The 23,752-nt window shown below is 49.5% G+C and overlaps 1 protein-coding gene across 1 annotated transcript in view; it reads right to left on the bottom strand.

Moving 5' to 3' along the window:
* SLC4A5 (solute carrier family 4 member 5) overlaps positions 1 to 21,557 on the bottom strand; it is a 62,836-nt gene extending 41,279 nt beyond the window's left edge. Inside the window, exons 1-3 of the mRNA XM_036334077.1 lie at positions 21,320 to 21,557; positions 16,521 to 16,703; positions 6,719 to 6,848 (exon numbers count right to left, since the gene is read on the bottom strand). Coding sequence (XP_036189970.1) covers positions 6,719 to 6,848; positions 16,521 to 16,703; positions 21,320 to 21,398 — 392 coding nt within the window. The 5' untranslated portion in view covers positions 21,399 to 21,557. The remainder of the gene's footprint in view (positions 1 to 6,718; positions 6,849 to 16,520; positions 16,704 to 21,319) is intronic.
* Between the last annotated feature and the right edge of the window lie 2,195 nt (positions 21,558 to 23,752).

Here is a 23,752-nt window from a genome sequence, read left to right as displayed (position 1 = left end):
TCCAGGTTCTGATTCATACAAAATGACGCCTTCCCACTTGCCCAGCATAAGCATCGGATATCAGTGTTTGACTAGTGGAGGGAGAAGGAAGGACCGTGTGTGATATTGGATATGAAAGTAGCTTGATAATGACAAGTAGCTTGATAATGACAAGTAGCTTGATAATGACAAGTAGTACGATGGTGGTAGATAAGCATCAAGTCTTCAAAAACTTTCTTCTGACCATGTCTCCATGCGTGGCTCCACTGCAATAGGACAGGGCGGCCACGGCTGGGGCTGCTCACCTGCCTCGGGACCATTTGGCAAGCTGCAACTCCTCAGTCAGCGCTCCACTCCTCACTCTTCTTAAATGAGAGGCCAGTCTGGAAATCACCAACCCGGAACTCTCTAAACACTGCTAGGAGCTCCCAAACCTCCCTGCGGTGCCCGGCCCCCTTCTCCTTCAGCCCTGTCACTGGGGCGCGGCGGGGCCTTCTGGCTGTGGGAGCCCCAGAACCTGCTCCCGGGGCCCTGCACCCTCCCTCCAGCAGCCCTTCCCTTCTTGCATCTTTAAACCACTCTCTTTCATCTGGGCCCTTTCTGTCAGCCTCCAATAGGCTCACATCTCTTTCACCCTCAAAAATCAGGAAACAAACGCCTCCTTGACCCCATGTTCCCATGGAAAGACTCACAGAAGAGCATCTTGGAAAAACTGTTCAACTGAACCCACCTTCATCCTTCTGACTCTCTTCTCCATCCTCTACTCCCATCCTTCCCTCGAGACTGTCCGGGTCTCTCTATCCTGTCATACTCTTCAGTTCTTCCCCCACTTGTTGGCCCCTTCCTCTCTCTATCTTAATGTCTCCCCGCTCTGGTTCCCCTCTGACTCCAGCTGCACCTGCTCAGTCTCCTCTGTGGGTTCTGCGTCCTCTGTCCATCCCTGAAATGTTAGTGTTCTTAGGGGCTCTGTCCTGGGCGTTCTCCTCACTTCACAGAAAGGCCACGGTGCCCTTTCCCATGGGGTTGATGTCCATCTCGAGGCTGAACTCCAGGCCTCTGTGTCTACATGGTGGCCTGCCACATGCCTGCAGGAGGACCACTCCACTTGGAGTGTCCTCAAACATGTCCGAAACGGAACTCATCCTCAACCCCCAAAACAAAACAAAGCTACATTCCCAACACAACAAAACCTCCCTGCTGCTCTTGGGCTTCCTAAATTGCTACCATGAGCTACCCACTAGCTCAAACTGGAAACCTAGGTGTCCATCTCCCTGACTATCCTTCTCCCCCCATATGCCATGCATCATGTCATGAAATCCTGTCAATTCTACCTGTTAAAACACATCTCAGACTCAGTAAAAAAAAAGATCCAGGATTAAGGAGGAGAGAGGAATGAAGAGGCAGAACGCAGATTTTAGGGCAGTGACACTATATGAGGCTATAATGGTAGCTACATGTCATTATGTGTCTAAACCCAGAGAAGGGTCAACACCAAGAGTAATCCTAACATAGGCTTCGGACTTTGGGTGCTGATGATGTGTTAGTGTGGGTGCATCAGTAGTGACAAATGTGCCCGTCTCATGGAGGAGGTTGATAATGGGGGATGCTGTGCATGTGTGGGGCTGGAGGCATACGGGAACTCTGTACTTTATGCTCAATTTTGCTGCTAAAAATGCTCTAAAAATAAAGTATTTAAAAGGACATATAATAGCCCTAGCTGGTTTGGCTCAGTGGATAGAGCATTGGCCTGTGGACTGAAGGGTCCTGCGTTCAATTCCAGTCAAGGGCACATGCCCAGGTTGTGGGCCTGATCCCCAGTAGGGGGCGTGCAAGAGGCAACCAATCAATGATTCTCTCTCATCATTGATGTTTCTATCTCTCTCTCCCTTCCCTTCCTTTCTGAAATCAATAAAAATATAGTTTAAAAAAGGATATATAATATTAAATTATCTGCTCAAAAAATATGTCTACAATCCGCCCCTTTTCTTTATTCCCACTTCCAACATCTTGGTTCTGGGTCTTGTCGTCTCTCACCTGAACCAGCCTCCTAACTGGCCAGGTCTTGCCCAACTGATCTCTTTCAAACAGACAATCCTGTCCCTTTCCTCCCCAAATCCTCTGCAGCCTAGGCATCAAGTTCAAACTCCACAACATGGCCTGCCCAGGACCTGCCAGCCACTGCCATCCCGGCCCCTGCTCTAGAGGGCAGCCACAGGGACCCTGTGCCCTTCCTCTGTGGGCTCGCTTTCCCCGCTCCAGGGCCTCTCCCCCTTCCCGCACCCTCTCCTGGCTAACCTTGGCCCACGCTTCCGGTCTCAGGGTGAACACCTCTTCCTCCTGACGCCTTCCTTGACCCCTCTTGTCTGGTTAGGTCCCACTGTGCTGTGCTTTCAGAGGACCCCCAGACCAGATGCCCCGCTGTCCACTTCTGTGCCTCGTTAGACAGAGGAGGAACAGCATCTGCTGTGTTGGTTTTTGTGGCTCCAGCTCCTGGCTCAGGGCCTACAGATAGTAAACCCTTGGTAAATACGAGCTGAATGAATGGACGAGGTGTGTTGACTTCTGTGCTAAGAGCTCTCAGCTTCCTCCTCTGCTTTATGCATGGAGTGGTCAGCTCTGGCCTCAAAGCGGTGACCCCAGGTGAGTGGTGAGAGCAGAGGGCTGGGGTGCGTTCTGTCCCAGACTAAGAGCATCGCGATGGTGGGAGGGCAACCACAAGAGCATGTGCAGGAGCAGGTTAGAGTTGGGATGAAGCTCAGGCTTTCTCCATGCGCAGAGGGAGGGAGCATCCCCACCTACGTGCGGGGAACCAATCAGGGCTTTTGAAAATGTCCTAACCTGGTTTGACCCAACTAAGCTGGCCCACTTCTCCGGCCCCTCTCTCTGTCCTTTTCTGGTCACATGTTCTCAGAGCTTATGTGTCTCATAGGAAACGTCTGTCAGTTTCATGCTTTTGGTCTTCTCCGAGTTGAGGTCAGAGGCAGCTTGGATTTAAAATTTGCTTTTAGAGCTCTTGGAAGGCCCTCCGCTCTGGGTATTTCTGAGTAGCACCAAAGAGCCCTCCACTTTTGGGCAGGTTCCAGCTCAGGTCATTCTCCTTCCCGTCCGGTCCTTGTACCCGGGCAGACTTGGGCTTGAGAGAGGATGGAATTCTGGGTGAACTGTTTGCTGTCGGGGAGGGTCGCCTACCCACACCCCACCTGGCACAGCCCTCCCTCCAGGCAAGGTCAGTCCCAGCAGCCTCTGCGTTTGCCTCCCGGGAAAGCTGAAGAGCCAGAGTTCATAAAAATTTATCTCATGAACAGCCTGACCTACCAGCATTGATCACATTCGAAATGATGCCTACACACAGTCCCCATTATGCTCAGAGGGGCAAGGCCCAGAGGAGCTCAAAAAGCCACTTAAATCCATTCACGGGTGACTCGTCCAAGGGCCCCAAACACCCCCCAAACTAATAACCCCCAACAAAGCACTGCCGGGAAAATTCCTTGCGGATTTGAGATTTCCACTGTTAATCTCCTAACTCAATAAAGCAAACACTCCTGCCGTAAATTAAGTACTTTTATTAAAGGGTCCCCTCCCCCATCCTCTTTGAGGTGGGCACGGACCCCCTCAGGGCCTGCGTGTCTGTGTAAGGCGCTGGCCCCACTCCCCACCATTTTCTCCTGTCATTCCAAGGAGGCCCAGAACCCATGAGAATGTGTTGATCTGGGGATTCTGGGAACTTCTGAGACCTCTGACTTCCCTGAAGAGATTCTACAGCCTGTCAGCTGAGGGGAATGCTCCCCATTCTTTTGTGGGGGGTGACAGGTCTCAAACAGGCTGGCCCCGAGCACCTCTACCATCCCAGTTTGCCCGAAGGAGTCCCCAGCACAACTGTCTGAGCCAAGGTGGGCTTGGAGGCCAGTGGTCAAACCCTCCTCTGGCCTCTCTAGCAGCTTGCTGGTCACACCCCCAATAGTTAGTGGGAAGCCGGGTGGGGTCAGCTGGAGAGAAGACTAAAGGAGGCTCCCGGGAAGGAGGCCCTGACTCCTCTCCTCCCACTGCTTCCTGCCCCAGGTTGTCCCTCAAGCTGCTGCCTCTCAGATCTGCCAGGAATTGTGTTCAACCATTTAAAGTTACAGTCACCACTTTCCTCTCACTGTTAGGCTGAGGTTATACTGAGGCCCTCCCAGGCCTCCTCAGACGCTGCCCTTGGAAGGCTGCCTTGTGGGAGTCCCACCAGCTGCAGATGGTGACTGGCAGGCACCTTTGTATTTCAGGAGGAGCCTCCTAGAAACGTCATCATCTACAGTTTATCAATGTCATTGCAGGGTCTGTAGTGTGGATGCTCCGTGGATTCTAGAAAGTGGGCATTTGATCTATGGGGATGGGCAATGAGGTCTGAGACTAGACATGGGCATTTGATCTATGGGGATGGGCAATGAGGTCTCTAAAAAATTACATGTGGGTATTCTATCTATGGGGATGGACAGACATTCGGGTCTCTGAGGGACTATATGTGGGTGTTCTATCTATGGGGATGGACAATCGGGTCTCTGAGGGCCCTGAGGCCTTAGCATCAAGGGCTGTGTGGGTGTGAGTGGCAGGCCCTCAGGGAAGTCTGGTTCTGGGAGTTATTGCCAGGGGTTCTGGATGCAGACCTTGCCCGTGGTGGGGAGAAGGCACCCTCCCCCAACTGGGCTCCTGAGAAGGCCATTCTCAACTTTCCTTCTTTCTATTTGTTCGCTTGAACAAGAAAGGCACCTGCTCAGGGAGGCATAGCCCCTCAGAGGCATTAAGCCACAATAGCCCAGACTGGGCCCTGGTCATTTGAATGTCCTCCCAACTCTTGTCAGACCTGGAAAGACTTCCCGGGTTCTGTGGCTGTCCCCATTTATCTCCCATTCAGTGGAATTGCCTCCAGATTTATGTCCTCCCATGGACATCAAGAATTCCTGGAAGTTTGAGGAAGGAGAGAGAGGTGACTGACAAAATGAGGAAAGCATGACAAAGTGCGTTAAGTCTTCAAGTTGGGGAGTCAGACAGGCCTGGGCTAGAATCCATACTCAGCTACCTGCACACTCTGACCCTTGCAAGCTATTTGCCCCTCTGAACCTCAGCATCTTCCTCTGTAAAATGGGGATAATAATGGCTCCCACCTTCTTTAGTGTCATCGTGCAACTTGAATGAGATGAGCCTGTGAACTGTTTAGCACATGCTAAGGGCTCACTGAATGGGCTGATTAGAAGAGGCCTAGTGGCTTCCAGATAGAGATTGGGTCCAGCCATGAGGCTAGAAATTCCTTCCTTCCCTGGGCCTACAGGACTTGCTAGTCCTCCCAAAGGCCTTTCTTCCAGGAGAGATTGGAGCTGGGGGATGTTAAAAGTCATTCCTCTTTGCTCTGCAGAACAACTACCCAGGGGAATGAGATTGGTGGGCAGGGAAGGACCCAGGCTGTGGTTGGAAGCAGCTGCTGGGCTCTGGGCATCATGGCGGCCACCAGGCAGAGCCAGTCCTGGGCACAGGTGGTCCTGTGCATTCTCAACCGGGAGATGTCAGCCCGACAGGGGGAACCTTGGTTCTCAGAGGAGCAAAAACGTTTTAGGTATTACAATGGTTTGTGGCACTCCGAAGCTCAACCCTACCTGACGAAATCTGATTTCTTAGTAGTATTTAATTTCTCTCATTAGAAATAAAGTCAATTATAATTTAACAAAGTTAGCTTACATTAAACTTTCCTTGGGGTGGGGGATGCTAATTGAAAAAAGGTCAAGACTAGCAGGTTTGTGCTCAGTGGATAGAGGGTCAGCCTGTGGACTGAAGGGTCCCATGTTCAATTCCAGTCAAGGGCACATGCCCCCAGGTTGTGGGCTTGATCCCCAGTAGGGAGTGTGTGGGAGGAGCCGATCAATGATTCTCATCACTGATGTTTCTATCTCCCTCTCCCTTCCTCTCTGAAATCAGTTAATATGTATAGATAGAGAGAAAGAAGGTCAAGAAACAGGTGTGGTCTGTCTTCCAGAGTTTCATCTTCCTTCCCAGGCCCCCTCCTCCTCTCACCAGCCCCTCCTGCTGCCTCCTACCATACCCTTCCTTCCCTTGGGTTCCTGGCAGCATTTGGCACTGCTGACCAGTCCAGTTCAGAGGTCACTCTGTCCCAGGGTTTGGCCATCACTACTCCTTGCCCCGATCTCCCCTTGGCTCCCGTGACTTCACCATGTGGTTCCCCCTCCAGCCTTCTGGTCCTTCTCTTCCTTCTACTGCCCCGTAGACAGCTCTCTGCTCCCCACACAAGCCTCACTCTGCTTGTCCTGCCCCAAGCTCCAGCAGCCCCCTGGAGCACACCATCTGGATTCTTCCTGGCACACATTCTCTCCCTTCCTGTCCACCGCAGCCAGCTTGGTGCTTCCCCTTCTGTAGCATTTAGTTTGAACCATTTGACATGAAATAATATATGCCCTTGTATTCGTCTCTCATGATCTCATGGGTGTCGGGTCTATCTTCCCATTTGGATTTTCATTTCTTTGAGGATAAAGACAAAGTCCTAAGTCTTTGCTTGCTCCTTAGTGTCCAACCCAGTTCTGGATACCAAGGAAGGCAGATGGGAAGGTCCTTATGGGCCAGAAAGTGCCCTGCAGAACTCAAGTTGCCAGGTGCCACTGGTCAATGATCCTCCCACGGAAGAGCCAGCTCAGCCTGGGCCTGGGCAGACTGCAGTGGGCAGCCCCTCCCCACCACCACCCACCCGGCTCCTCACCTGGCTGACTCCTTCCACTCCATCTGGTCTCCGTCGTGCTGTAGAGTGTCCATCTCTGTGAAGAGGGTGGGGTTGGGAGCCTCATCGTCCTCCCCCAGGATGTCCTGGAGCTGCTCAGCAGCTGGAGACCCTGCGAACGGACGGAGGACAGCAGGGTCCGCTAAGTGCCCTGTGGGGGACAGAGGGCTGCAAGGCCAATTGAAATGGGGCAGGAGCCAAGCACAAAGGAAAATATTTCCTAAGTAAGTAAAACTAGGTCCGGCTTCTGGGCAAAGCTGGATTCAAGCCTCCGTGAGTTGGATGTGGGTGAGATATTCTTTGGAAGAAGAGAGACGAAAGGATTTAGTCTGCGTTCAAAATCCAGGGTCTTGTAGCTGATAATGAAGGATGGAAAATGGCCAGCGCCAGGGCAGCAGCAAGGACAGAGAACAGCAGAGAAAAGTGAAGTGAGGAAAACTGTGACCTAACTTCAGTGCAACAACCCCAGAGGGATCCCTTTCCCACCGGCCCCAAACCAGTCACCTCCCATCGCTGGCCTGGAAGGAGCGGTCTGCCACGCAAAAGGACGAGCTCGTGCCAGTGAGCCACGTGGGCCAGCTTCCTACATGGGCAAGATGACAGCCTGTTCCTGAGCTCCTGGTCTGCTTTCCAGCTGCCCACTGGTGTCATCTCTCAGATGAGTCTCCAGAACCTCAGAAGTTGGCATTCTGACACTGAACATGTCCCCTTCCCCAGACAAGCTTCTCCTGTTTTCTTTTCCCTCCCTCCCTCCCTCCCTCCCTCCCTCCCTCCCTCCCTCCCTCCCTCGGTGTCTCCCTCCCTCCCTCCCTCCCTTCCTCCCTTCCCTTCCCTTCCCTTCCCTTCCCTTCCCTTCCCTTCCCTTCCCTTCCCTTCCTTTCTCTCAATATTTAATGAATGTGTATTATGCACCAGGCATTGTTCTAGGTCCGTGATGGCGAACCTATGACATGCGTGTCAGAGGTGACAGGCGAACCCATTTTTTTTGGTTGATTTTTCTTTGTTAAATGGCATTTAAATATATAAAATAAATATCAAAAGTATAAATTTTTTTTTTAGCTATGGTTGCAAATATCAAAAAATTTCTATATGTGACCCGGCACCAGAGTTAAGTTAGGGTTTTTCAAAATGCTGACACGCCGAGCTCAAAAGGTTCGCCGTCACTGCTCTAGGTGTTGGAAAACAAAGCTGTGAAGAAGGCTCATATGTCCTTGCTCTCTTAAATAGTGGCAGAGAACGACAATAAACAAATCCATAAATAATTATTTCAGGCAGTGATAAGTTTCTGAAAAAACAAAATAAGATGACCGGGAGCTACATTAGAGAGCATGGCCAAGAGTGGCCTCTTTGGGGGGGGGGGTATTTGAATTGTGATGTAAAAGGAGGAGCGACTGTGTGTATCCGAAGAAAGAGTGCTCCAGTGTTTCAAAGAGGTGGGCACATGCCCAGGTTGCGGGCTTGATCCCCGATGTGGGGCGTGCAGGAGGCAGCCAATCAATGATTCTCTCTCATCGCTGATGTTTCTATCTCTTGTTATCCTTGAACCAGTAAGTTAATGAAAGCAACCAAACCAACAGTACGAGGAAGCTATGGTCTGGCTTATTTCTCTGGGACATCAGTGGTGCTGACCACTCCCTCTGACTGAAATGCTACTCTTGGCTCTCACAGCGCTTCACTTTCTTGATACTTTTTTCTATCTCTTTGAGGACTCCTTTGCCTTATCCTTCCCAGGTCCCTCTTCACTGATTCTCCCCAGGTCACCCATGTCCACAGGCCCTGCCTTATCAAGCATCTCCCACTGCCAACCGGACTGCTCCACCTGGGAATTGTCAAGTCAACCTCAGCATATTCAAAACAGCTCTGCATCCCTCCTTGCAACACCCCAACCCTGCCCTCCTCCGTCTGATGAATACACCTCCAGCTACCCAGCCATCCAGCCGAGAAATGCTGGACTCAACTCCAGAAGCCTCCTTCTCTTTCACCATCCAGGTCCAATCAGACCCTGAGTTCGTTCATTTGCTACCTAAATCCTTTTCATCTCTCTCCCTCTTTCCCCACCCATTGCCACAGTCTTGGTTCAGGTTCCCATTATTTCCTCTTCCAGTCACTGCAATAGCCACCTAACTGCCCCCACAGCTTCTGGGCGCCCCATCCACTCCCCTCTCCTATGTAGCAGCAGTTTTCATTTCAAACATGTTCACATGGCAGACTGCTGAGAATCAGGGCAGCACCATGAACTATTGTGCATATGAGATAGAAATAATTCTACTAGCAGAAAAGACTATTTGTGTATCTGTATATAGTTCAATAGATCTCATTTATTTATTTCACTTCTTAATTTTTCTATTACTTTAAACTTACTTTTTTCCCCATTGGCTTTTTAATAGCTGACACTTGCTAGCAGACATCAGAGGTTTAAGGAAACTTTATAGAAGAAAAACCAACAATTGAACAAATAATCTTACTTTTTTTTTTTTTAATTGGGAGAAGACTGACTGCTAGCACCCTAATTCTCCATGTGATCAGAGTTCAAGAACTACTTTTCTAGAACATAGATTTGGTCATGTTACTTTCTAGGTGAAAAACCTTCAATGGCTCTCGATTACCAAAGCGTAGGCTCTATGACATGGCTCAAAACATTCCTTGTGATCTGGACCTAACTTGTCTTTGTAGGTTCTGTCATGTCCCTCAACCAGATGCCCTCAACCCCAGCCGCCACCAGACTCCAGACTCCAGCCACACTTGAACCCTGATACCCTAGACCCCAGTCATCCTTGACCCCACATGACCTTGACCCAGACACACCAGATCACACACAGTTCTCTGAAAAGGAGGACGAATCACTCCTGGGACTTAGTGCCTACAATTCCCTGAGTCTGGAGCCCCTTTCTCCCTTCCAGGCCAGATAAGAAGGCAAATACATGGGATCATCATGGAGAGACGAGACAGGGCAGAGAGAGGGCCCCTGAGGGACCCCTGTCTGGGCATTACCTGCTCCCTGGAATAGCTGAGTGCTGGGGTCTCCCGCTGTCGGCACTGCCTCTGGCCCCAGCCTGTTTCTGCTGTTGCCACCCCGACCACTGCCTCCACAGGTCCGCTTCCTGGCCAGCACAACAAACTCACTTTTGTTTCCAGTTAAGCACCAGGGGAGGCATGGGGTGAGGAGAGGCAGGCGAAGGGGGGGGGGGGGGGAGAAGGAAAAGTATGAGTGACTGGGAGGCTGGAGAGAGAGGACTAGTTGTGAGAGAGAAGAGAGATGTAGTAAGTGTGAGAGAGACTGTGTATGTAAGAGAGAAAACTATATTGAAAGGGAAATAAAGATACTGTGAGTATGAGAGAAGTGTTACGAGAGAGAGAGAGAGAGAGAGAGAGAGAGAGAGAGAGAGAGAGAGAGAGGGGAGGGAGGGAGACTCTTAGGTGCCCTGGAAGAGAAGGGCTCTGTGGCTGCAACAGAACCTCAAGAAGGCAGCCAGGGGCTCGGAGGGGACTGGCAGAGCTGCCCCTCCTCCTCCCCCATGAGCCCTCCCCTCAGTGCCCGGAGCTCCAGGAGAGCCGGGCACCTCTCCTCAGACCCCTTTATAAGGCAGAGGTAGGATTTGCCTTGAGACTCCCTGGGGCCTCCTTAAGAGCCTTGGCCGGCAGGTGAGCTGGCTGGAGTGGCCTAAGCCCTGATGTGGAGGTGGGGTTGTTGGGGAGAGGGTTGCTGGCGGGTAGAGGGGGCCTCACATTTCACAGCAACCACGCCTGGAGCTAGTTTCTCTCCTCCTAACTTTAAATGCTTCTCTTCCTCTTCAGCTACTTCTAAGACAAGTCCCAAATGTCATCACTCAGTGGGTGTTTTCTGAGAGTCCCTGGACGGACGGTGGGAACCGGTCACTTCAGGGTGTCCCGCAAACCCCACCGGGGAATTACTGCTCTGCCCAGAAACTCCTAATCTCCTGGGTTCAGTTCAACAAGTGCTTACTGGGCACTTAGAATGTGCCAAGGTTGATTAGAGGTCACTGCTCCAAGGCGCTCTGAACCCTGAATTCACGAAGGCTTAGAGCCGGAAGGGAGCTTAGCAGTCGCCCAGCCCAAAGCCTTCATTTCACGGGTGAAAAAACCAAGACCCACTTTATAGCACAGAAGGTCCAACAGGCCCGGCGAGGGGAGTCTGGAGGAGAGCCCAGCCTGCTGACCGCCGCCCCTCACCGCCCTGCTGGCTGCCTCACTTACCACATTTTCAGACCTGAGGCCCGAGGGTCAAATATGGTCACTTTAAAGCTGAGAAAACATCAGCAGAGGGTCAGGGCATGTGTTCAGCTGCAGAATCTAAGCCAACCCCACCATCAAGGAGCTCCTTCCTTGGCAGGCTCCATCGCAGGCCGGACAATGAGGGGCTGGGTGCCTCCGAGCTCCCAGGCGCCACAGCTCACACTGCACAGTGGGTGCTGCCGGCCCAGCACCTCCTGTGCACCACAGGGCAGCCACTGCACACCGCACCTCAGGCACTGAGGGTGACCTGGACCCTCCGAGAAATACCAGAGACCACCAAGGATGCCAGAGGATTCTCTCTACTCGTGTGGTACTGCCTCAGCCCAGATCTGGCTTCCACTCCTGACTGCTAATTATGGGCAGTAGGATCTGGGCAAGGCAGTAAGCTCTCTGAGCCTTCGTTTCCCCATCTAAAAAGCAGGAATTTTCACACTTCCCTCACTGGGTTGTGCGGGACAATGAGATACTATATGTGGTGTGGTTGGCACAGTGCTTGGTACACATCAGTCACTCTAGAAATGATTTCACGATTTTTGTTGTTGCCAACAAGTGACACCTTCCTCCCTTATGACCATCACCAGTCTGGCCTAATACTCCAAGGGCTCAATCCTTCTTAACTTCTAGATGGCCATGCTACTCCCACACTGCTCCCCTACCCTGCACCCTGCACCCCTCTCCTCTTTCTGCTCCTTCCTCCCACCCAGGGAAGGTGTAGCACACCAGGTGCTGGGCTGCTGGACCAGGTGGCTGTAATGTACAGCATTATATAGCATTTAGTGACTCACACACCTTAGCGTGCCCAGCAGTCCCGGTTTGCTTGGGACTGACCTGGTGTTAGCACTGCAGGTCCCACGTCCCTTGTCTTGGGAAATCCCTGGATCCCAAGCAAACTGAGGCAGTTGGTCATCCCACAAACATCTTTCCGTCTACAGATGAGGATACCAAGGCCCAGGGACTGCACAGCCAGGTCGGGCTTGGCTGGTTGTGTTTCTCTTGGATCTTGGCTCCAGTTCTTATTACCAGCCTAGAGAAGTGGAAATGCAACCACATTTCGAAAGCTGCTTCTGTCCACGTGATCCTCATAGCCTTTCTAGAGGTCCTCAGGGCCAGAAAAGGCATTCTCTCCAGGGCAGGAAGCATCGCTCTTACTGGTTCTCACCACAGCTGGATAGTTCTATTCCCCATTTATGCTCTGCTTGAGTTTAAATCGATTGGTTGCAGAGTATTGACTTCCTAAAATGATACTCACACTAGAGGCCCGGTGCACAAAAATTTGTGCACTTGGGGGGGGGAGGGGTCCCTCAGCCCAGCCTGTGCCCTCTCTCAGTTTGGGATCCCTCAGGGGATGTCCACCTGCTGGCTTAGGCCCACTCCCTGGGGGATCGGGCCTAACCTAGCAATCAGACATCCCTCTGGCAGCCTGGGAACCCTTGGGGGATGTCCACTTGCCAGCGGGGAGCAGGCCTACACTGCAGTCAGACATCTTTAGTGCTGCTGAGGAGACAGGAGAGGCTCCCGCCACCACTGCTGTGCTGGCAGCCATCAGCCTGGCTTGTGGCTGAGCAGAGCTCCCCCTGTGGGAGCGCACTGACCACCAGAGGGCAGCTCCTGCATTGAGCGTCTGCCCCCTGGTGGTCAGTGTGTGTCATAATGACCAGTCATTCCCAGTCCTTCTGCTGTTACAGTCAATTTGCATATTACCCTTTTATTATGTAGGATAGAGGCCTGGTGCACGGGTGGGTGCTGGCTGGTTTGCCCTGAAGGATGTCCCAGATCAGTGTGGGGGTCCCTTTAGGGTGCCTGGCCAGCCTGGGTGAGGGGCTGATGAAGGCTGCTTGCAGGCTGGCCAAACCCCCCAGCGGGGACCCTCACCCCATGGGGGTGTAGCCAGCCTGGGTGAGGGGCTGAGGGCTGTTTTCAGGCTGGCCATGCCCCCCAGCGACCCAAGCCCCCAGCCTCTTCTTTTTTTCTTTTTTTTCTGGGATTTATTTATCTTCTATAATTGAAATTTTGTAGCCTTGAGCCGAGACCAGGGCTGGCCAGGGCAGGAGGGAAGCTTGGCTTCCTCCATCGCTGGGGGCAACCCAAGCCTCCTGCTCACTCCAGCTCTGTGGCTGCCGCCATCTTAGCTGGGTTAATTTGCATACTCACTCCTGATTGGCTTGTGGGTGTGGCTTGTGGGCGTGGCTTTAGCATAGCAGAGGGGTGGCTAATTTGCATGTTTCTCTTTTATTATATAGGATTGGGGGAAGGGGCAGTATGGAGAGAGAAAGAATAAACAAGCCCACTGCTGAGGCATATTCACTACCTACCCATTCCTTTCACCACAAGGCAATCGGCTGCTTGGAAACGTGCCATTCCCAGCCTGTGTGGAATATGGTGACTGAGCAATGAGGTCTTACAAAGGACAGCATTGGGGCGGGAGGGGCACCCACAGGCTTTGGAGTCAACAGACCTGTTTTCAAATCCCAGCTTCACTGGTTACAGCTGCATCACACTCATCCCTTTGAGCCCTGATTTCTCTATTTGAAGATGGGAGAGTAGTAGCTCCCTGTTATGAATGCTATACAATTAGTTAACAAAATTATAATGAACTGCCATTTCGTGGTACAAAACTCCTTCACATACACTGCCCTGCAGGATCCAGGCCGTTCCTCCGTGAGGCGGGAACTAAAGGTGTCTCCTGTCAGTTCTGCATCTGCACAGCCTGCCTTACGCTCCGGCCCTGCCACATCTAACCACCCTGGCCCGGCCCAGGCCCCCACATTCTGCATGGACCCCATCCGGTGTAGTGGGAGTTCCCACTGGGCCTACGTGGCCAGGCCAGCTGGACCTCCTGCCTGGGCTGTCTGGATGGATTCGCAGAATATACAGGACACTCCGCGAGGAAAAACACATGTGCTCAGGTGCTCTACAGCAAGGAGAAGTGGGAGACTCAGACAATTATCTAGATGGTGCAGGTAAAAGGGTTCTGGCAAAAAAAATAAAAATAAATTTAAAAAAATATATATATATATGCACATGTACATACATATATATTTAAATTTCAGAGAGGAAGGGAGAGGGAGAGCGAGAAACATCAATGATGAGAGAATCATCAATCGGCTGCCTCCCATAAGCCCCCTACTGGGGATTGAGCCTGCAATCGGGCATGTGCCCTGCCTGGGAATTGAACTGTGACCTCCCACAGGGACCAGGCTATTTGGGCGTGTCCTGCTCTCCTCTGGCAGGTCATTGTCCCTGACCCTGTGAGGTTGTGGAGCTGTCCGTATCTGCACCACACATGCAGTGCCCCATAGCGGAAGGAGTGAATGACTGAGGGGTCACTCTACCACCTTCTCACCCCATGGAGAATGGCAGGAACCAGCTCGGCCCCCAGGCTATAGACAACAGCTGTGGCTGCTGACTTTGTTAGCAGCTCTGTGGCTCCCTTAAGTCAAGCGCATCTAGAACTGCGTCTGGAATGTATTCTTAGGAGTAGGTGGGTTCTATGGAAAGTTTTAAAGTTTGTGTTTCTATTTTGATGATAATCTTTAAAAGATCTCTTTTATCGCTGCAAGGGAAAAACTTTTCTATTGTTATCATTCAAAACTGGAACACATTTCTATGGGCTAAAACCTTAATGAAGATATTATTTCTCAAACTGGGACCCAATGCCCCCTGGGGCTCTACAAATGTGCAAATACATTTTCATGGATCCACAGACGTTATTTTCTTTTTAAAAGGTGTCCCTACTTTACTTCAACTTGAAAGATACAGCCTGACATGCCCTGTCCTCCTAGGCTCTCCCATTCTCCCTCCCCCAGTTCCATACCCATTCCAGGGACAAGCCAGTAACACATGCACGTGGTATGGGAACAAATGTATCAAAGGATTCCTCCCATTCTCTCTCCTTTGGTTTCCAGGTAAAAGCAGTGTCCCTTTAATTGAACCAGAAACCACCAAAATAATCCACCATTCATGACGCCATGCGATGCACCATGTCACATCAAGAAATGCTACTTACATCCTGGCCGGTGTGGCTCAGTAGATTGAGCATCATCCCATGCATAGAAAGGTCACCCGTTGATTCCTGGTCAGGGCACATGCCTGGGTTGCAGGCTCGATCCCCAGTAGGGGGTGTGCAGGAGGCAGCAGATTAATGTTTCTCTCTCATCATTGATATTTCTATCTCTCTCTTCTCCCTCCCCCTTCCTCTCTTTCTAAAATCAATAAAAACATGCCACTTATTAGCTCTCCTCCAAACCCTCTGAGCAGAGAGCGCCAACTCTAAACCATGTGTCTCTCCCCTGGCTCAGGAGGGACCCAGCAGACTCAACTTGCAGAGGGTGCCTTTACCCCTGAATGTGGTGGTGGCAGTGGGGTGACAGGGAAATGCCCCTGAAAGCGAGCCTGAGGCATCCAGTTCCAATGTGGGGAGCACCCAGTTCCCACCAGGTATGATCTCCACTGCGTCTCGATGTTCTTACCCCTGAGCATGTGTGTGTGCACATGCATACGCATGTGTGTTTGTGTGTGTGTATGTGCACGCGTGTGCACGCACACAGATGTATTTTAATCAGCACTTCTCTCCTACCCTGGGCATGTCCAAAGAACTCCCCATTAACCCATCTCCCCTGTAGACGCGCTTACCCTGGGAAGGCCACAGGCCTGGTAGACTGGGTGCCTGAACAGTGGTTCGGGGCAGCAGCAGGGTTGGAGGGGCTCTGAAGGCTTTTGGGAGCATGTATGTCAGGTCTTCTCCCATGGGGACACTAAAACCCTGTGATTGCCTCTGGCATGCCTCTGAGGGTTTAGATGGTAAAGTCACTAATTTTGCCTTGCTCAAGACAGTAAAAATATGTAAAAAAACAATTAAATGTCAGTTAGGCAGGTTTGGGATATGATGGGAGTACATATTTGTCCCTAGAAATAGTAAAGTCACAAAAGAATACAATGTCTCAGCCGTGCTCTAAGAACTCCGGTCGTTTACTCCTCTTAAGACTGAGAGCTTTCTTTCCACTTTCCACGGGAAAGAACAAAAGAATGATTTGTAATCAGCCCAGAACTGATTTCTGTAGCCGCAGAGGAAGCCCCGGGGCTCTGTGGGCCTGGAGAAAGCGTCCCAGGGCTCCACAGCCCCCCTGCAGGTCCTGGACAGCTCTGCCCAGTTCCTCACCCACGGGCAGGTAATGACGAAGCAATTCCGTCTGCTGAGCACAGTGCCTCACACCCAACGGGCGTGTTCGTATTGGTCCTTAGGGCAACGGCCAGGTGGCCCCTAGGAATTTAGAAATGAAGGAAATAATTCGGAGCATTAAGCCATGAAATCAGCATGGAATGGATCAAGCAGAGGACTGAACTCCCCCCAGAGAGAGGCGCTCAGCTTGACTAAAGGCGGCCGGGGCAGCGAGCCCACCCGCAATGGCAGCGGCGGAGAGAGGGGGACTGGGACACCGGGCCACGTCTCAGGAGGCGCCCTCCTGCCCGGCCATGCCCCGCCTGCACCCACAGCAGACGGCCCCCCAGAACGCACCCCTCAAGAACTCACGGGTCCTGCTGGCACGGTCCGCACTGCTGTCCCCGCTGCTTGCCCTGCTCCCCGCGCCGGCCGGGTCCCTGTCCGGCCACAGGACCCAGCGGACCTTCTGCTGGCCTGAGGGCTGTCCCTTCTGGTCTCTCTTCCTTTGAAGGTAACTGGGGACGGAAAGCCCAATGTGGATGGAATGGCAGTCTGTGGGCACAACACAAGACGGGGGAGCCAAGAGTTACTAAAAGCTGGCATTTCTCCTTAACAGCCTCCAGTCCCAAAGAGCTAAGGCCAAGAGCAAAACCCGAGACGTGGGATTCCTGGCCAGGGCACTGCCCGAGGCATGGGCTTGACGGAACCCCACTCCAAACAACTCCGTGTTGCAGAAAAAGCTGCCCTTGGCGCTGCAGCCAGAACTCTGGCAGCATGAGCAGAACCCCCAGCTGCCTGCTCATCCAGGCAGCGATGACCACATATGGCCTGTGACAGGACAGAGGCCCTCAGGGGGTCCCAGGCTTAGTCCCAAACACCAAGCCCCTCCTTGGCTGTCCCTAGAAAAGCCACGTGCACCTTATCGAGGGCCATTTTTACTAACAACCAAGGGCTACATGAACCACTTACCAGAAGAGCACGTTATTAAGGGTTTCTCGAAGCTGGTTGTGTAAACTAGAATTTTCAAGAACTATAGTTACCAGGAACCTTAAATTCAGAATTCTACTAGGAAGCCTGGCTGCTGCGCAAACCGCCACCACCCTCCCCCTCTCCCCCCACCAACCACCCCCCAGGCCGGGGCCACAGGGACAGCGGAATTCTCCCCGCCCTCAGGAAGGACTGCTGCTACCAGCTTCTCATCGGTGTTGTCTTGCAGTCAACAATTTTTAAAAATAATTAATAGACTGTTCAGTACAGTTTTAGACGTACGGAACAGTTGAGCAGATAGTACATAGACTTCCATGTGCCTACCCCCCCTGCCCCCACCTCCACAAAGTTCCCTCTTTTTTTTTTAATTGAGGTATAATTGACATATAACATTGCATTCATTTCAGGTGTGCAAAATAATGATGTGATATACACTGAGTGGCCAGATTATTATGACCACCCCATCAGTACAATGAAGTGAATTAGTTATGCAAATAATAATAATAATAATAATAATAAAACCTTGAGAGTATTTGCTTAGGAAGTTTTCAATATTCAGTATTTTGGGAAATGTCAATGAAGTACTGATGGGGCGGTCATAATAATCTGGCCACTCGGTGTATGTATACACTGTGAAGTGACTACTACAGTAAGTTTAGTTAATATCCATCATGACATAGTTACTTTTTTTTTTCTTATGATGAGAACTTCTAAGATCTACTCTCTTAGCAACTCTCAAGTATACACTACAGATCGACTATCACCACCATGCTGTACACTACATCACCAGAACTTACCTTATAACTGGAAATGTGTGCCTTTGACAGTCCTTACCCATTTTGTCCGTTCCCCACCACCTGCCTTTGGCAGCCAGTAATCGGTTCTCTTTTCCTATGAGTTGGGTTTTTTAGATTCCACATATAAATGAGCTCATGCGGTATTTGTCTTTTTCTGTATGACTTATTTCACCTAGCATAGTGCCTTCAAGACCCATCCACGCTGTTGTAAATATCAGCATTTCCTACTTTCTAATGACTGAATAATATTCATACATATAAACAGTGCTGGACATTGTTGTTTCCATACCTTGGCTCTTATGAATAATGTTGCAATGAACACGGGGTGCAGACATCTCTTCGAGATAGTGATTTTGTTTCCTTCAGATACCACAGTATATACCCAGTTGTGGGATTGCTGAATCATATGATAGTTGAATCTTTAATTTTTTGAGGAACTTCCATACTGGTTTCCATAGTGGCTATACCAACTTACATTTCAACCAACAGTGTACAAGGGTTCCCTTTTCTCCACATCTCCGTCAACGTTGGTTATCTGTTGTCTTTTTTATAATACTCATTCTAACAGGTGTGAGGTGATATTGCATTGCGATTTTGATTTGCATTTCCCTGATGATTAGTGATGTTTAGCACCTTTTTAAGTACCTGTTAGCCACTGGATATCTTCTTTGGAAAGGAATCTATTTAGTTCCTCTGCCCATTTTTTAATTGAATAGGTTTTTTGGGGGGCTGGGGGTTGCTATTAAGTTGTATGAGTTATTTGTATATTAGTAATTGGATGCTAACCCATTATAAAAGAGGTGATTTGCAAATATTTTCTCTCATTCTGTAGTTGCCTTTTCATTTTGTTGATGGTTTCCTTTGCTGTACAGAAGCTTTTTAGTTTGACATAGTCCCACTTGTTTACTTCTGTTTTTGTTGTCTTTGCTTTGGGTGTCAAGTCCAAAATAAATAAATTGTTGCCAAGATCAATGTCAAGGAGGGTACCCCCAATATTTTCTTCTGTGAGTTTATGGTTTCAGGTCTTATAGTCAAGTCTTTTATCTATTTTGAGTTGATTTTCATGTTTTGTGTAAGATAGTGATCCAGTTTGTTCTTTTACATGTGACTGTCACATCACCATTTACTAAAGAGACTATTCTTTCCCCAATGTATATTGTTGGAAGTTGAACATACGTGTGTGGGTTTATTTCTGGTCCCTCTGCTCTGCTCCATTGATACATATCTTTTTAATGCAAATACCATACTGTCTTGGTTACTATGGCTTGGTAATATAGTTTGAAATCAGCACACAGGATGCCTCCAATTTTGTTCTTCTTTCTCAAGATTACTTCGACAATTTGGAATCTTTTGTGGTTCCCTACAAATTTTTGAATTATTTGTTCTATTTCTGTGAAAAATGCCATTGGGATTTTGATAAGGATTACATTGAATCTGTAGATGGCTTTGGGTAGTTTATACACTTTAACAATATTAATTCTTTCAAACCATGAGCATAAGATATCTACCTTTTCATTTATTTGTTCTACTTCAGTTTCTTTTATCAAAATCTTAGTGTTTTCGGTGTACACGTCTTGCACCTCTTTGGTTAAATTTTTTATTCCTAGGGAGTTTGTTCTATTTGTTGTAAGTGGGATTGTTTTCTTTCTCATAGTTTATTAGTGCACAGAAATGCAACGGACTTTCCTATGCTGACTTTGCACTTTGCAACTTCACTGAATTTGTTTATTGGTTCTAACAGGTTTTTGGTGAAGTCTTTAGAGTTTTCTATATATGAGACCATGGCATCTGCAAATAGAGACAGTTGCATTTCTTTTCCAATTTGTATGCTTTTTACGTATTTTATTTTTGCCTAATTGCTCTGGCTAGGACTTACCGTGCTATGTTAATAAGAGTGGTAAGAGTGGGCATCCTTATCCTATTCCTGATCTTGGAGGAAGAACTTTTGACTTTTCCAGATCTACATTGGCTTGATATATTTTCACGGAAGGGAGGACTGCCCCTGGGCTCAGACTCCTGAAATGCACGTGCGGATGCACACGCTGAGTGCAGACATCACACAGACGTTGCATCAAGCTGAGCCTGGGAGAGTCACTGCCCTGCAGGCTCCCTGGCTCGTCCTTCACTTGTCTGTGGTCATGGACATCGTCCTCTCTGGGACTCGGTGTCCTCATCTGTAACGCAGGAATACAAAGTCCTTTCTTTACTGGCTGGGCAAGGTTTTTCAGAAGATAGAATGACATGGTGTATGGGAACATGATTATGAAATTGTAAGGGGCTAGATACGTAAAGGGACTTATTAAAGAAATCAGGGGAGGTGGTTGTCAGGGACATAGTTCACTTTCCACTCTGCATCTACCTTGTTCCATGTTTGTTTGTGTGCTTTTTTAATATTTTCCTTCATGATCTTTATTTTATTTTTTTAATCCTCACCCAAGGATATTTTTCCATTGATTTTAGAGAGTGGGAGAAGGAAAGACAGAGAGAAATATCAATGTGAGAGAAACACATTGATTGGTTGCCTCCTGCAGGTCCCTTGACCAGGGCCTGGGCCCAGGAGGAGCCTGCAACCAAGGTACATGCCCTTGACTGGAATCGAACCTGGGACCTTTTAGTCCACAGGCCAACGCTCTATCCACTGAGCCAAGCCAGCGAGGGCCATGTTTGTTTCTTTTTCAGTGTCTTTTATTTTTTGGCTCCCATCATCAGAGCATGGCCATTAAGCTGGTGAACCATGGGGAATGGCTAACCCTCTTCCTTCTTTGCTCTGTGGGACCTCTTCTCCCACAGCGAACAGTTGCAGTTTGCTCGGGGCAATGCCAAGTTCTCCCAGGAACTCCTCACTGCATTCTTCTCCCGTGGCAGCCTCAGAGTGTCTCTTCACAGTCTGCAGCTCAGCAAGCTTCCAGCTGGGCAGCGAGATCAGCCTTTGCCTCCACGTGGGGCCACAGCCTGTCTGGTTGCCTCTTATAAGCCCTGTGGCTGCCTCTCTGAGTGTAGGATCCTTGGGGCCTCTGAGTCAGCAACGGAAATACCTCCACTCAACACTCCTTGCACTGGTTTAGCTGAACTGCCATTTTCAGAATCTATAAAAGGTTGATATTTGGCATTAGTATGGTTTGTAGATGTTGTAAAATTAGGTGAGTTTCATTTTGTGCCCTAATCCATACAAGCAAAGTGCCACTTTCCTGTTCCAGCCTGACCACGTGGTCCCTTTAAGACACAGGGAATGCTGGCTCCACAGGATCGAGAAGAGACAATGTGGGTGAGTCAGGAAAAGGGACCAGCTCTGCAGCTTCCCCAGCTGGAAGGGTGGGTATAAGAATATTCAAGGGATTCTCAGACCCTCCTGGGCTCTGCATCAAGTTCTCAGGGCGACCTTACCTTCCTGGTCCTGGCATGGCCTCCTGTAGCTAGCAGGGTCCAGCTCCCCTACCCCAGCCTCCTCCTCCTCCACCTTCATGACTGTAAAGTAGAAGACGAACACAGCCTCAGTATGTGTGCGACACGAGAAGCTAGACTTTCAAGGAGAAATGGTTAAATCCACACGCATAGTGGGAGACCTTAACGCAGATGAAAAAATTCAGGCAAAAGAATGTACAGTGGGGCCTTGACTTATGAGTGTCCCGACTGACGAGTTTTTTGAGATACCAGCTGTCTCTCCGCCGATTTTTTGCATTGAGTTGACAGAGTAATTTGAGTTAACGAGCTCCTTAACGAGCTCGGTCTCGGAAGGAATTAAACCGTAAGTCAAGGCCCCACTGTCCAGCCGTGGGCAAACTACGGCCTGCGGGCGGGATCCGGCCTGTTTGAAATGAATAAAACTAAAAAAAAAAAAGACCGTACCCTTTTGTGTAATGATGTTTACTTTGAATTTATATTAGTTCACACAAACACTCCATCCATGCTTTTGTTCCAGCCCTCCCGTCCAGTTTAAGAACCCATTGTGGCCCTCCAGTCAAAAAGTTTGCCCACCCCTATAGACAAATTGAAGAAGCTCAACTATCTCCAACAAAAAGAGAACACACCTGTTTTTTCCATTACCAGTGGAGCATTTACAAAGAGAGCATGTTTACTAGGTCACAGAAAAGCCCTAGTACATTTTGAAGAATTAAGAATTTTGAGAATTAAGCAATTTTTTCTGTGTCACAAAGCCAGGCATGGTGGAGCCAAGATTAAAATTGGAATCTCCCTGATTCCTGGATCCAAGGAAGGGAGGGAGGAAGAAGAGGACAGAAAGAAATGAAGACATGAGAGATGGGAGGAGGGGTGGTCTAGATAAGCCTCCCACTTCGGGGTTCCAGGCCCTTCCTAAGGCCTAGCTGAATTCCTGACACTCCCAATGGCCCTATAATACCCCCTTTTCTCTTCAGCTACCTTCAGTTGATTTGAGTTACTCGTATCCAAAGAGTATTCACCAGTACAACCATCCACAGTAAAATGTTACCTAAGGAATTGTGTCAGCAACACACCAGCCCCTGCCATGTAGCAAATGAAAGAACTTGTACCAGCAGTTTTCCCTACACCAGCCCCTCTACTGTCCAACTAGCCACCGGTTATTTTCCATCCATCTTTAGATCATAGATGGTATTGGTGGGAAACATGGCTTCACAGTGAGAGTTCAGATCAAATTATCTTCTGTTCTCAGTCACTTAAGGGCCCCATTCCACTTTACTGCCCCTGCCAGCAGCCTGGAATCATACCTGGGGTCCCTGGGAATCCAAACCCGACTGTAAGGTTAAGGACTGGGTGCCACACCCACAAGCAGACACTCGGGGCCCCTGCCCAGCAGCCTTCTCATCCTCTGCAGCAAGGAGATGGAGGTACAGCCAACCTTATGGATGGCCAGCACATTTTGACCATCAAAACCCTAGTGACTGAACCACCTGCCATTGAACACTCTCCCCACCCCCATCCACAGGGTGCATCAACGTAGTCCAACAAAACCACTTTGTTCCAGATGTTTGCATAGACACTGGAAGCAGAACAAATAGTTCAATTTCTAGGGCATAATATGACCTTATTGAAATAATAAGCCCTCACGATTAGGCATCGTGTCTCTGGAAGAAAATGAACTAGGTCGTGCCATGTTCATCAGCCTTTTGAGAGCTTTTTCTTCCATCCTATCTTTTAAGCCATTTGACCTTATTATCTCTAAGAAAATGGGACTAGCCCAGCAACGCACCCAGTGAGCCCCTCTGAGAGCCCAAAGTAGTCCATTAAAGGGCTCATGTGGGATTATTTTATAAACTGAATTGACAAGAATGACATAGGGCAGCGGTTCTCAACCTGTGGGTCACGACCCCTTTGGGGGTCGAACGACCCTTTCACAGGGGTCGCTTAAATACATCCTGCACATCAGATATTTACATTATGGTTCATAACAGTAGCAACATTACAGTTATGAAGCAGCAACAAAAATAATTTTATTGTTGGGGGTCACCACAGCATGAGGAACTGTATTAAAGGGTCGTGGCATTAGGAAGGTTGAGAGCCACTGACATAGGGTCATGCTGGGCTTTTAAAAGCTAAGCTAGAGCCCGGCCAGTGTGGCTCAGCAGTTGAGCATTGACCCAGGAACCAAGAGGTTAGCGTTGACCTATGATCCAGGAGGTCACGGTTTGATTCCCAGTCAGCCTCGATCCCCAGTAGGGGCCGTGCAGGAGACAGCAGATCAATGATTCTCTACAGTCATTGATGTTTCTATCTCACTATACCTCTCCTTTCCTCTCTCTCTCTACAAATCAATAAAATCATTTTTAAAAGTATTTTAAAAAAATAAAAAGCTAAACTAGAAGCTAGAGAAAGGCCACCCTC

Source organism: Myotis myotis, unplaced genomic scaffold (genome assembly GCF_014108235.1).
Source record: "Myotis myotis isolate mMyoMyo1 unplaced genomic scaffold, mMyoMyo1.p scaffold_m19_p_14, whole genome shotgun sequence".
NCBI lineage: Eukaryota > Metazoa > Chordata > Mammalia > Chiroptera > Vespertilionidae > Myotis > Myotis myotis.
The sequence above is the reverse complement of the archived record's forward strand: the minus strand, read 5'-3'. Positions and strand labels throughout refer to the sequence as shown.